Source organism: Lonchura striata, chromosome 18 (assembly GCF_050655825.1).
Source record: "Lonchura striata isolate lonStrDom1 chromosome 18, ASM5065582v1, whole genome shotgun sequence".
Lineage (NCBI taxonomy): Eukaryota > Metazoa > Chordata > Aves > Passeriformes > Estrildidae > Lonchura > Lonchura striata.
The window spans coordinates 13,284,283-13,298,280 of NC_140720.1; the positions used below are offsets into that span (position 1 = coordinate 13,284,283).

A 13,998-nucleotide genomic window follows, 5' to 3' on the forward strand; every position below is an offset into this window, starting at 1 on the left:
ATCGTGGTACAGTATGAAACATGTGAGAAGTTCCCCTTGGAAGTGAAGGGAAGAGGTTATTATAAACAGCCCAATTCACATTAAAGTGCTTGAAGTGCCAGTGCTGAAATCTTGGCACTCCTGGTGCAGGGGAGCACCCAAAGTGTGTGGATGGACCTGGAAGTTCTTCCCTCTGTTCCTCTGCTGCTGGGATCTCTGATACCCAAGGGATGTCCTTCTCAGCCTAGGGGGTATTTTATTTCTCACCCCCATGGCAGCTGTACAGTACAAACAGCAGCAAAACCAGAGCACCATATTCTCTACCTCCTCCTAAAATTAAGTTTTCTCATGTTTCACTGGAGTAGGAAAACAAATTGAAATTTTGGCTGAGCACAACAACTTTTTGTGTTCCATGAGCTTTCAAGTGGTGATGTCTCCTGTTCATTTGCATTAGCAAGTAGGACTTGCCAGGCAGTATTTTGTATTTTTTTGTTTAGGCATGGTGTTGCTGAGTTTGGAGGTTTGAGAGCAGAGAGCTGCTGCAGGAATTCCTCCTCAGTGGCCATCCCTACACGGACACAGACAGGCTTTCAAATGTCATTTCCACAGTCTTAGTTGAATTTACAAGTCCTGGAGGTATTAAACCTCTTTAGTTCTATCACTTTTGGCAGTATTTGAAGTTGTTTTTAGTTTGGTGGGTTTAATTTTTGTGGGTTTTATTTTGTTGGTTTTGTTTGTTTGTTTTTCAGGTGGTTTTTTGGTTGTTTTGTTTGTTTGGGGATGTTTCTGTGGGGTTTGTTTTCGGGGGGTTTTTTATTGTTGGATTTTTTTGTTTTGTTATTGTTTTTCTTTTGAAGGAGAAGATGATGTTTATTATCATGGAATTGGCTGTTTGGCTAAAATGTTTTGGGAGATCACATTTTGCTGCTCTTCTCCTGAATTCAAATTAGAAGAGGTGACTTGATGCTAGCGGATATGATGTGAGTAACCATCACAACATAAATATCTGTATTTTATAGAAGAATTAGCCTGTTTTTCAAGAGGCTCATCATTTTTCATCCCTTTTTTTCCTTTGAAAAAGCTGCTTTTTTCTCCTTGCAATCTCAAAACAATTTTTCTGGGGCAGAATAACATATGCATGTGTACAAAATTGCTGTTCATAAATGTCTCAACCTGGCTAAATATTTCAACATTTGCAGCTTGCCTCCTGCCATACATGCTGCTGATGGAATGGTTTCCTGAATCAGATTAAAAGATTATTTCTGAGATTTTGCTGATTTTAGAACTTGGACTTCATTACTGCTGTACTCAGATCCTTCTGGTTCTGGTTTATTTTTATGTAGGATCAGCTTGTGAAGTGCAGTTTTAAAAAGGGCAGAGATCCCCATTTCCATAACCAAAAAGAGGTTATAGTATGTATTTTATAAGAAATAGGAATTCATTGTTGATACACAGAATTTTATTTAATACAAAGCTAAGTTGGATAAAACCCTATGGGGAAATCTGATTTCATTCCTTTTGATCTTTTTTATGCTGACGTTGTACTTCAGTTTCAAAGCTGCAGTTGTTTGTCACTGTGATAAATAAGTAGCACACACAAAGTTCTTGTTTCTAATTTTGGGGAATTTGGGGGAAATTATCTAAGCTTTTATTTAAATTCTATGAAGGAATGACAAGGAAATAATTATTATTAATTTTTTTAACTGGAGTATTTCTAAGATACATTGTAATTGTGCTTTTTTTTTTTTTTTTTTTTTGTGTGTGTGTGTGTGTTACACTACCTTTTCTCAGAATTTGTAGTTCACAGACCTGAAACCTCATTTTAATCTTAATCATTTTTAGCAGGATGTGTGAGACAAACATGGGTGTTTATGCTGAGTGACCCATGGAGCTCTCAAAGGTATAAATCACAAGAGCTGCTTAGCAGATCCTTCCCAGCTGGTGCTGCAGCCATGTTTCAGTATAGCCAAAACTGCTGTTCTGTTTTTAAAATTTAAATTGCATTAAGTACAACTGTAGCATCTGCTTCCTTTACTGATTTTCAGCTTCTTGGCAAATGAAAAATCAATGTTTTCTTTTCTGATTCAGGTGGTTTCCTTTAGATAGCTATTAATAGTTTTGCTCTGATATTATAGCAAGACCCTTTAATGCAGATGCCCTTACTATTTATTGATGGGAGATGCTGAGGGCCATATAGTAAATATCTACTCTCCTTTTGGTGTGAAAATTTCTGCAGTACAGGACAAGAAGATGATATTTAAAAAGAATGTAAAAAATCATCTCTGTAGCACATTTGGATTCCTCTTAATTCTTTGATCATTTTAGCTGCACTTTGCTTATTACCAGATTCGTATTTTATGCTAAAGCCACTTTTTAAGAGATGATTTCTTAAAAATTTAATTTAATCTTAGTGGAGAGAATAATTCCATCAGTTTCAGGATAATGACAGCAGTCTGACTGTAGGAATGTACAGCTCCATGAGGCTCAGGCAGGCCCTTCAAAGGTGAACTGGTGAATTTAGAAGCCCTCTGCAGCTCCTCTGTGTTCATTAGAGATGCTGCCAGAGCTCTTGCAGAGTTCAGCTGCCCCATGGCAGAAATTCTCCCTTGTGGAGAGAGCTGCTTGCTTTTTATCTCCACCTTGGGCTGAACCCAGACCCAAATCCTCATTATTGTTGATTTTGTGTTATCCCAGTGCAGTGGGACAGCATAAAATCAACAGTTATCAGTGTGCCTTGATAACTCACAGCAGCCTCTACTTGGAAGATCTGAAGATGTTAATTACCTTCTTTCTTATCCCTGAATTCTTTAAAAATATTTTAACATGCTGGCTAGATTGAATGACTGTCTGAGCAGTAGCTGCTCCAAAGCAGGGACTGGAAATGCCAAGTTCAGGCAGAATTTTAGGAAGGGATGTCAGCAGTGGTGCACTCCCAGAGGTACAGTGGGAATTCAGGCTGTGAGAATTTGGAGGTTACACTCAGGCGCAAATTAATGAAATGTTGGTCGTGTTTCTGATTGGGAAGCAAGGGAAGAACCTACAAAATCAAATCCCACATCTAAAGCCATCAATAAATGACTGGGGAGGCTGCAACAGGAGACTGCAGAGAGGAGGGAAAGCTTTGTAGTGCTCCCAGCTCTGGTTTGTCTCAGACTTTTACAGATTGATGGGCGCTTCATTTCTATCTCTGCAAATGCTCAGGGTTGGTTGAGGTCTTTCCAGCTGTGTCTCCTGCACTGTTGAAAAACAAACTCCTGTAAGAGGCCACTGGGTTCTGGATGAATGGATTGGGTCCCTTTCATTATCAAAAATCTAAGTGTGTGTAAAAGCTGGTAGTGAGGTGATTTTTTTTTTTATTCTCAGTATTAATCTATTTTGTTGTGAGATAGAAGATTAGAGACAATGTGCAGAAGGCCAAGATCCTGAGATCTCTAAATTTTCCCTGTAAAATCTGCTGTTAATGTTTCTGCACTAGCAGTGACATTTATTTTTCTAAAATACATTTTTATTTTCTGTCTTTTTCTTGTTCTCCCATTCACAGTTCTGAAGGGTTGCAGAACTCAAATCAAACACTCTCAAGGCACTGGAATGCATTTGGTGCTTTGATACTCCCCAAAGACTTGCAATATGATGGAAGACATAAGGGAGAGATTTAGGGTAAAGTTTGCTTTGATTTCCTAAAGAAAACATTCTACTATCGCAGCTGTTAATCAGATAATCAGAATCTGGAGTTTAAGATCTGATCTAAGTTTTCTCTTTTGCCTTCTCTAAAGGGTAAAAGTCTATAGGGGAGAAAGAAAACCACAAAATAAATATAATTTATATTGGAATAAATACAGCGAGTTTGCATGAATATTTAATACTCCTCCTGTGGGTCTTTTGCATGTACATTAGCACACAGCTGAACTTCTCAAATTCAAAAGTGATCTCCTTCCCTACAGTTTGATGATTGTTTTTAAGGTGCTTGTATTTCTTTCATTTAACTGAAGGTCATGTGTCCCCCACTTCCAAGTTGCATAAAACTTTTATAGCATGAGCTTTTATTGGAAGAAGAGAATCAGTGAGCATTAGTATGAAGGATTTGTTACACTCTCAGATAATCCTGAACACTCAGAAGTTTTTTCATGTTTCTCTCTCCGAATACCTGCATTTTAAAATTTGCTGGAGCTGTGCTTTGCCAGGAGGTTTACTCACATTTCAGCCGAACATTAATTCTGGGAGCTGGTATGTAGAAAAATTTCATGTGTTGAGTTTTATGGGAAATTGTTTTCCTCTTTGTGAGCACTTTTTAGGGAAGTTTGTTAATTATGGACAAGCATCATGCACTTTAACAGCAGAACAGTTTTATTTTTTAGCTGCACACCATGCAGCGAGATACTTCTGTTGTTTATATTTTCATCTGTTAAATGCTATCTAATCAGTCACAAATATGGAAGACAAATTCCGTTTTCAACTTGTGAGAATTCGAAATGGAATTTGACTCCACAAGTCAAATGGAAAGGTAATTTTTTTGACTTATTTTACATCAGCATTGATCAGTGTTGTTTCTTAGCAGATTCCTTGTTTGTTCTAATCACACTTTAGAACCTGCCAATATGACTTTAAGAAGATTTTTCTTTCTTTTGTAGTAAAACCTCAGCACAAACAGCAAGCCAAGAAGACAACCTCTTGGTGCAGAATGCTTTATTTTACTGCATGGAGTCATTCTTCCATTGTAAATACTTGACTCTTTAAATACTGGAAAATCTCCAAGAATTAGAGAACCTTTTTGTAAAGACCACTTTTAGTAGCCTACAGACCCCCCAAAAAAGCTGTAAGACATGCTAAAATCATACAGGCTGTTTCCTTTTCTTGCAGCTATTGTTTTGGCTTCAGCAGTAGGTTAATTCATCGTCATTAGCAGGAAAAAGCTCTAAAAACCTCCAGAAGAATGGTGCTTGCTCTTGGGCATTCAGCTACAAAACAGAGATATTCAGCACTGTGGTCGACCCTCAATTATCCCACACAATGGGGCTGGCAGGAGCTGGCTCACAAAAAGCAAAGCCACAGCCAATTCAATCCATAGGAATTGGACTAGAAACCCAAAGTTAATATATTTGCTTGTAGCAAGTTTGTAAACAGTTTTGCTTTCAGCAGCAAATTTTAAGGAAATCTGATAGCATAGGTAAAGAGCAGCCTGCTATATTGAGTTTTTACCCAGCATTTCATCCTTTGTGGGGCTCTGCTGCAGGCAGAGATGTCAGGAGGAGGTGATGCCCTGCTGATTCACACCCCAATTTTCATTCCATGGTTTCACTGCAGAGACTTGGTGTGAACATTTTATTTCACGTAGGGAATGCTATTTGTAAAAATTTGTTATTTTGATATAATGGTTGTGCAGCTGTAAAGAGGACTGTTATACTTTTCTGAAAGTGAAAGGCATGGTGAAAACCACTGGAAATGCAATAAACAGTGAGGAAGCGGGGTGGTTTTTATAGCAGTTCAGCCAAATTCAGCTTTTCTCCCCAGCTTTCCTCCCATTGCTGTGCCCTTTGCCTTCAGAGAAAGCATCATCTCACAGCTCCTCTCACTGGCTCTGGTCTGTGTTGCCTGCAAACTCTGAGACAATCCAGCCTTCATTCAAGCTTCAAATCCAAAGGAAATCATGGGGAGCTGTTGGTCATAAATTTTCCAGGAGCAGGAATACCTTCCTGGAGGTGCTGAATGCTCTCTGCTTTCACTGGCATTAGCAGCTCTCAGGACTCTCTTACTCTTTTTGATTAGTTTTGTTGTTTAGTAGAGTTTGGGATTGTGAAAGCTAAATATTACACTGATTTTCAGTCAGGCCTGCACCAGAATTACTGTGTATACACCAGCTTTTCTGCACAGAGGGGCATGGTATGGTTTATTTCAATAATCTGCTTTTTGCTGTGCTGGATTCCAGCTTTTTTAGAGAGGGATTTTCAGCTGCTCTGGAAGCTTGCAGTGATGAGGTGACACAGGCAGTTCTTTGTACAAGCCCAGGAAAGGGCACAGCAGTTCAGTACAACAGAAACCAACTGCATGGAATCCATTCCACACTGCCTGCTTGGGCTCCTAACAGCTCCATAAAGCTCATTGCAGTTATTTTCTTTTGAAAAACCTTCTTTGCCCATGATGTAGAGAAGAGTCTTTTTTCCTCTTCCCTGCCTCTGTAGCTCTTCTCTCACACTAACACAGACCTGATTGTGGATGTGAACCTGGTACACCTCAGTAACAAAGTCCTGGTACTTTCATTGCTGAATTAGTGCACAGGTATCTCAACACATCATTGCTTCACCCAAGGGCAGGAGGGATGCCTCAGTCTGTGGTCTGCTTACAGAATCACTGTAGCCCTCCCCGTGGGATTTGTTTTCTTTTATTTTTCACCTTCTAATAATAATACATGCCCCTGCATATTAGAAAGCTTCATTGGTCTCAACAGAGGAGATTGTGTCTAATCCTTGATTTGTGTGGATATAATTTTGAAAGATGCTGTAGCATAGAATTAAGTGTGTGGTGTGTTTTGGGGAATTAGCTCCTTGCTTTGGAAAGCAGTCTGGGCCTGTGATTAAATCTGCTGCTTTTGTGAACTGCCTGGTTTTGATGGTATCTGATGTGATAAAGTTGTTTCACCATCTGCATATCTGATTTTAACACTGCTGTTAGACTTTGATTTGGTGCTTCAGGAAGGAGAGCTTTTCTTGAGAAGTTACTGTAAACACACAGATGCCTTTCCCTGTACTGGAACTGAAATTTTGCCCTGAATGCTGGCATGACCTGCACTGAGCATCAGTGGGAACCAGAGTTCCATGTGCTGCTGACAGCTTTGAAACACAACAATGAAAGTCACTTTATCAGCTCTTTGTATTCTTTAGATTTATTTTCAGAGAATCTGTGTAACAGTTGGATGTAATTCAATAGCCAAACAGTGAACAAGAACAAACCAGTTTCAATTACTTGCTACTTGATCCTTGGAATAAACCCAGCTAGTTATAAAAATTCTAAATAATTTAGTAAATAAGATGCTGAAATAGGAATTTGAGCCCATCATCTGGAGATGGATTCCAATTAAGGTTATGACAACACTGTTCTTCAGGAGTTCAAAACCTGAATAGATTTATACCTTCGTCTTCTGGTTTTTAATATGAAATAGTAATATATTTTTTACAGAATACAGTGTACTGTAATGAATAACAAGTATTATCAATAAGCATTAATCTTTCAATCCAGCTGTGTGTGAAAGGTTCACACACAGGTCCAGCCTGCTTTCAGAATCCTGAATTAATTCCTCAAGGAGGTCTGGAAACCCACTGGTGTTCCAAGGTGACACAAGACATTTGTTAAGCACAGTTGGAGGATATTTCCAAGAAAACCAAACACAGTTCATGGCACCATCATTTAAATTCTGCTTTTGATTGATTGTCAAGTTAAGACTAGCATGTCCTTTTTGTTTCTCTCGTTCCAGTCCATGCAATCTAAAAGATTTATGGATAAAATCTGGAGTGTCAGTCTCACAAAGCAAGAAGCTGCAGGTTTTATCACAGAATAAGGCAATTTGACCATTTTTTAACACCTTGGCAAGAGTTTATGACAAGAATAGACAAAAAAGAAATACAGAGGAAATTTTCCCATCAGACTAAACCAAGGTGAAATATAGAATTTCCAAAGTGCAGAAGGTTGAGGTTATTTTTTTTTTTCTCTTGAAGATAAAATTTCAAAAGCTCTGGAAGGTGGTTTTCAGAAGTTTGGCAGATGCCTCAGTGTTTCAGAACAGTTGTTAGTGTTTTTCCTGGCCAGTTCTCCTCCCATCAGGGTGGGTATTCAGAGGATGCAGTTTTGTGTTACAGCTGGACTCATGAACTGTGGGCAGTAACCAAAAAGGGAGGGTTTGTTTTCCTCTCCAAAGCTTTTCCTTCCCTCTCCAGTGTGTCAGTGGTATTGCTGCTCTGACCCCACAGTGAACTGATTCAGAGAATGAAGGCTGTAGAAAACTAACACTAAAACCAAGGAAAATAATGGCTTTTTACTGATGTAGTGCTCTGATCCATGCTGGGGTCAGGCGAGTGCCAGGGCTGTGACTGGGGTGTGCAGCCACAGGCAGGATGAGTGGGAGAGCTCTTCAATTAATGTAGATGTGGCATAAATGTAGATTTTTAGCAGTTTCATCAGATTAAAGATTATTTCTGGATCATCTCTACTGGTGCAGATAAGAAGGGTTTTGTTCTCTCTGCTTGGTGCCCTGTTTTCCTACATCCTCCTTTGTGGTATTACTGTTGATTTAGGGTTTGTTGGATCAGGAGATTCAGCTGAAGACTAAGCTAACAACAACAACAAAGAGAATTTCAGCTTCACTAAAGTTATTTTTACATAGCAAGGGACAAGGTAGTGTGAATTTGTCCTTTGTGACAGCAGCACAGGTAAATTTCCTAAAGTCAGTTTTGATGCTACACTGTAAGCACTCATGTAGGAAATGTTTATTTGCCAATTCATTGACTCTCAGCTGCTGTGCTGTTCAGATTTAAAAACCTTCTTGAAGGATAAGATCCTGAAATCATGTGTGGCATCATCAGTCTCTGTTTTGCCCATGTGATTCTCCTCTGGTGTCTGTGCTGAGATGGACAGGGAGCCATAGAACACTGCTGGATTTAGCAGAGATGGTGCATGCAGTCTGTAATGGTCTGCTGTAAAATCATCATCTGCCTTAACATCAGTGCCTTTTGGATGTTTTCTCTTAAATGTTTCAGGTCTGTTCTGTCTGGTTTCACGGAAGGGTCTGTGCCAGTGGAACACTCCTTTCCTGGGATGTTTGGGAGGGATGCTCTTGGCACCTGAGCACAGCTGATTGCATGGAGCTCCATCCCTGAGGTGAAGAGCATTTCTGATCCCTGAGGGACCTGGCAGCTCTGAGGAAATGCCTTCCTGGCCTCTCCAGACACATTTCACAGGTTCTGATGGGCTCAAGACTTTCTTTTGAAGTTTTTGTTTCTTTCAGAGATGAGATTCAATGCAATGCCCTCTGGCCTGGCTTTTCTCCCTGCTGCTGTTTTCCTTTGGGATTACTGTTTGGTCATTGTTTGGTTCAGGCCATACTCAATTGCCCTTGTAATTAATGTGGAGCTAATAACCATGTACTGAGTAATCACTGCTGCTCTGCTTTTCTGGGCTTGTTTTGACTCTGACACTTGGGGGGAGATTTTTACATTTAACACTTCTGAACTGGAGTATTTCAGTTCTGGACAACCTGATGATGAGTTAAGACATTAGGTGATAGGATTGTTCTGACTAAATATGAGTGCCTAGAATGAAATGTCTGGATGAAAATGAGTCACCTCAGGATCCCTTTGGGGACAGTGAAGTTCTGTCCTTGTGCTCCTGGAGTTTCACTTATGCTGTGTGCTTCACCCTCAAGTTTGGGCAGATGCCTGTAAGCAAAGTGGAAATAGGTCATCTGTCGAGTTTTGATTCAATTTCTGATTTAATTAATTTGGACTGTTGACGTAAGTGTCTTTATTTGGTTTTAAATCCATGTTTATCTGTGGAAATGGAAGTTATCAGACATAAGAGTTTGTGGAGCTCCCTCAGGCTGGCATCCAGAGGAGCACCTTTAAAATGTAGATGCTGAGATGCATGTGACAAATGTACACTCTTCATTTAAGAACTTGAGATGTACAGGAATATTAATATTACCACTGTAACATGCTATGAAATTGTCAGCTTACAGGCTCAGCACTGTCATTTGACTGACAGCAGTTCTCAAGTTGGATTTTTCTTCATGGCCCAGGGTGTGTTCTGCAGTTCCTGTGTCTCTGCTGGAAGCAGGCACAAGCTCCTGCCTTCACTTTGCACCTTGTGTTTGACAAGTTCAGTCTCCTCTTTGCCTGGATACTTCATCTTGTGCAAAAAGAAAGAACCAGTTTGCCTCCTGTAATCCACAGTCTGGCTTATTTCACAGCTGTATTTACAACAAGTTTAAAGCTTCAAAGACCCATTTGTGTAATTCTTGGCTGTCACAAATGAAGAGATGAACTTAATAGTTACTCCCTTTTCTCTACTTAAAGCTCTTCCTTTCCAAAAATGTTTTATTGTAGGTACCCCTGGGTAGCAAATCCACAGCACTCAGGTAGTGTTTAAAACAAATTGCATTTTACTTGTCCAAGCTTGATTAGGATTTAAGTGTCTTTGGCAGAAATAAAAGATCAGTGAAAGTTCATACTTAATATATGTATAAGGAATATAAAATGGAAAAAGAATCAATGCTCAGGAATTGTAGGGTTCAGTTTAAGAACTTGAACTTTCCGTGATTCTTCTCAATTACTTAATTTCCATAGTAACATCACCATTACTGATAAAGTGCCAGCTCCAGTATAATACTCTAAATTTGGAAAAATGTTCTAAGTGCTCTGCACGTGTTGCAGCTTGGGGGAGAAGAGAAGGTCATGGAATATGAAGCAAGAACCAGACTCACCTTTTGGGCTGTGGCACCTGGGAGATTCTGGTTCACACTGCCCTTCCAACACAAAGCACCTGCTGAACTTCCAGCACTTTTTCTTCTCAGTGCTTGAAATTGCTGAAGGTTAGGCATCATTTCAGGTGAATGTGTGAGGTCTGCTTTGTTCCCCAGCAGCTGCTGGGTTTGACATTTTGTGAACTGACTGGATTTTTTTCCCCTCTTTCTTTTTTTCCTAGGTGTTCACCTCCCATGGGCCTACTGTGATCATGCCAACCTGGTTCTGCTCTCGAGAATGGTTTTCTCATGTGGGAAGATTTGATGAGGGTGGAAAGGTGAGTGGTTCAAAGGATCTGTAGTCCAGGATCCATCCCTTTGTTTAACAGGTTCTAGCTGTTATTAAGGAATACTAGGAAAGGGGTGTAGATGAAAAAAGCTCTAAAAAAACTGGGTCATACAATTATAAAAAAACAAAAAACAACAGTTTCCAACCAACTAAAGTTGTTTGGGAATAAACCTGGTGATGGAAGGACCTACTTGAGATTGGCATTGCAACACATCTATTGGAAGTGTCAGCAAACCTGGAAAAATTAAAGGTTTCAGACATCCAAGCTCCTCTTTGGTCCCTGGAATAGATGCTAAAAAACAGGTGAGCTATTAGTTTTGTTATGAGTAAGGTGAGGTAGGTTGCTGGAAGAAGCTGGGAGGAAAGAAAGGTGGAGAATGGCAGAGGGATAAAAGTACCTTCACCTGAGGAGGAAGATTTATATCCCTGAGAGGAAAAAAGAAGGGCTGTAAAACTATTGCCACAAAAACTCATTTATCCACCTGTCCTCTTGTCAATCTTAGTTCTTGTGCTTGATTTTAAGTAGCTTCTCCTCAAGGGTCAGGACTGAGAGGTCACAAATTCCATACCTGTGGTCTCAGAAATGTTCCTTCCCTGACAGTTAGGTGTTCTTTGTCTTTATGAATTTCCTGCATGACTTCAATTTGACTGCTTTAAGCTCATCAGCATGTTTACGGAATAAAATCCATGGGTGTCTGTTAGCAGTGTTTATTGTGGTAGTTGAAATATGTTGGCAAATAGATCTAATTTAAACACATTTGGATTCATTTTGTGTGCTTTGGTTCTGAGAGGTTTTGCTTCCAGTGGTTTTGGTGAGATTTTAGGGCTAAAATGGGTGGTTCTGATTTTTTTTTTTTTTAAAGCTTTCATTTATTAGCACTCTAAAAAAATCTGCTAAGGCTATTTCCTATTTAATTATTTAAACTACAACAGATGATGATGATTCTTATTTTTATAGCTTTTAAATGAAGCCCTTCAGTGCCATGCAGTGTGTGTATATATACACATGTGTGTGAATGTATGAGGATATACAAATATTATTCTTTGGGCTGCCAAAAAATTATAATTATAAGGAGACAGCAGACAGAGAACTGAATTGTTTAGAGCAGTACAAAGATTTCCCCTTAATTACATGGTGGGTGAATGGAAGAGCTGGGAATGGTGCCTTGCTCCCAATACAATCTACATTTGCTGACCCATGCTCTTTATTTCTTTTTTATTATTATTTCTTATCATTGTATTTTCACTCTCTGAAGGATGTTTGACTTCTTGAGCGTTGTTAGTGAGCTCCAGACAGAAAGCAAGCAAGTTAAAGCAGCAGCAACAATAGAACAGCAAGCCTAATGACAAAGTTCAAGAGGTTAAGTTAAATACATTATTGTTCTGTGCTTTTTGCTTTTCATTTTGATTTTTTTTTCCTCCTTGTTTTGTTTTTATGAGTTGGGTTTTCTCTGTTTTGCTCTCTCTGTGTAATTGTGTAGGAACTATGCCACTGGTTATTCAGCTGTAGTACACTGACAATCTTAATCCTGATGATTTTTCAGCCACAATGCATGATATGTCCTTCTGGTTTGAAGAATTACCAGTGATAATTTGAATTTATTGTTTGTCCCTATTGTGAGGTGTCCAACATGTCCATGTCTGGCTGATGCAGAGGACCTTCAGAAAAATACCCTGTGAGCAGGACAGCTCTGAGCAAAGCAGTGAAGTCAAACCTTTGTCTTCTGAGGGTTTAGAGGACACAAAATTGAATCTTAAATCTTGAGCATTTAGTGTTACAAAGTATTTAGCATTGCTCTAACTCATTCATTTTCGTTTGAAAATATTCCCTTTAAGGCAAAGGAGGTTTTTTTGTGTTTCAGCAGAGCTGAGAATACTCTGAAGGGTCTCATCCCTGTAAGTTCTGACCTGTGCCAGGATCTGCATTAATCTGATCACTTCCATCTCCATTTTTGAGTTAGTGTTTATTAATGAGGCTCACCAGTGTCACATTGCTGGAAGTAAACACAGGAACAGGCCAACAAATCTCCATGTTTTGGCCTTCTCTGTTTGCTAAACTGTTCCTTGCCAAAAAGCTGCATTTCTCATTTGAAATTAAATCCAAACACCTGTTCTTCGTATTTCAGTGCTTAGGAAAAAATGGAGGGTAATTCTTCCACGGGAGAAATTGTGATTTGATGTTCATGGCAGCAGAGTGGGTGGACTGACCAAATACAAATAGATGTACCATGGTGTAATCCCCTTTTTTTTTTTAATTCCAGGTAGATATGTGTGTCTCTCTCCAGTCATTCATTAGGTGAAACAGGTTTTTTTCATTTTTTTAAATTAAGTTCTTTCTGATCAAGATCTGCAGTTGTTGGGAGTGTATTCCTTTTAGGTCCAAACAAAATAAATGGTCTCTAAGGACCTGAAAGGTTTGTTTTATATATTAATTAACTAAAATGGTAGAGGTTTTATTTATGTAATCTTTGATAAATGATAATTGAAGCAGGAGTACTGAAAAGATTTTAGCAAGCTCTGATGGTGGTCTAAGACTGAGATAATACAATAGAAGTGGTCACAAGCCCATAAAGTAACATTTCAAACAGTATCCCTTGCTGGAAGAAGAGTCACATGATGAACCATATTTTTGGCTTACTTTTTTAGGAAACTAAAATAAAATAATTTTAAAGCAATTTTGGATAAAGAATCAGTACTTCCTTATTGAAAAAAGTAGCAGCACCTCCTAAACCCTTCAGAACTCCCATTTGACACTTGGTGTGTGACATTACCACGGGTGGCTTTGCTGCTGGAGTTTTTGGTGTCTCCTAAAAAGTAGCACCATTGTTAAAAAGTAATAACCGTGTCCAAAAGCATCACAAAAAAAAATTGTGCTGAGGAGAAAAATGCCCGTGTTCTGGCCTAATGTGAAAAGCAGATTTTGAAGCTGTATCATCTGTTCGAGTGGGGAACTCCCCAGTCGTGTGCAGTGGGAGATGAGGTGCCTGTTATTAGTGAAGAAAAGTTATTTTTTTCATGTGTCTGACAGAAATGCTGAGTACAAGGAGAGCTGTATAAATGAGCATTGCCACCCTGCAGGCTCCACTCCATGCAAGGGTGGAAAATTGCAGTCTTGGCTCTCTCCAGGCAGAATTACTCTCCACATCACAACTGTTACGTGCCAAACTTGTCTCTTTCTCTAGAATTTTACTACGACTTGGTTCCAAATTTCTTGTCACCCCTGTGT

General features: G+C 39.2%; 1 protein-coding gene across 13 annotated transcripts in view; it reads left to right on the forward strand.

The window, feature by feature from the left end:
* The window catches only part of QTGAL (queuosine-tRNA galactosyltransferase), a 103,745-nt gene that overhangs the window by 60,588 nt on the left and 29,159 nt on the right, over window positions 1–13,998 (forward strand). For all 13 annotated transcript variants that reach the window (XR_014949352.1, XR_014949354.1, XR_014949350.1 and 10 more), the window contains one exon: window positions 10,666–10,761. Coding sequence is in view for 6 of the 13 variants with exons in the window: in XM_085556921.1 (XP_085413047.1) it covers window positions 10,666–10,761 (96 nt within the window). In the remaining 7 variants the exon portion in view is untranslated. The remainder of the gene's footprint in view (window positions 1–10,665; window positions 10,762–13,998) is intronic.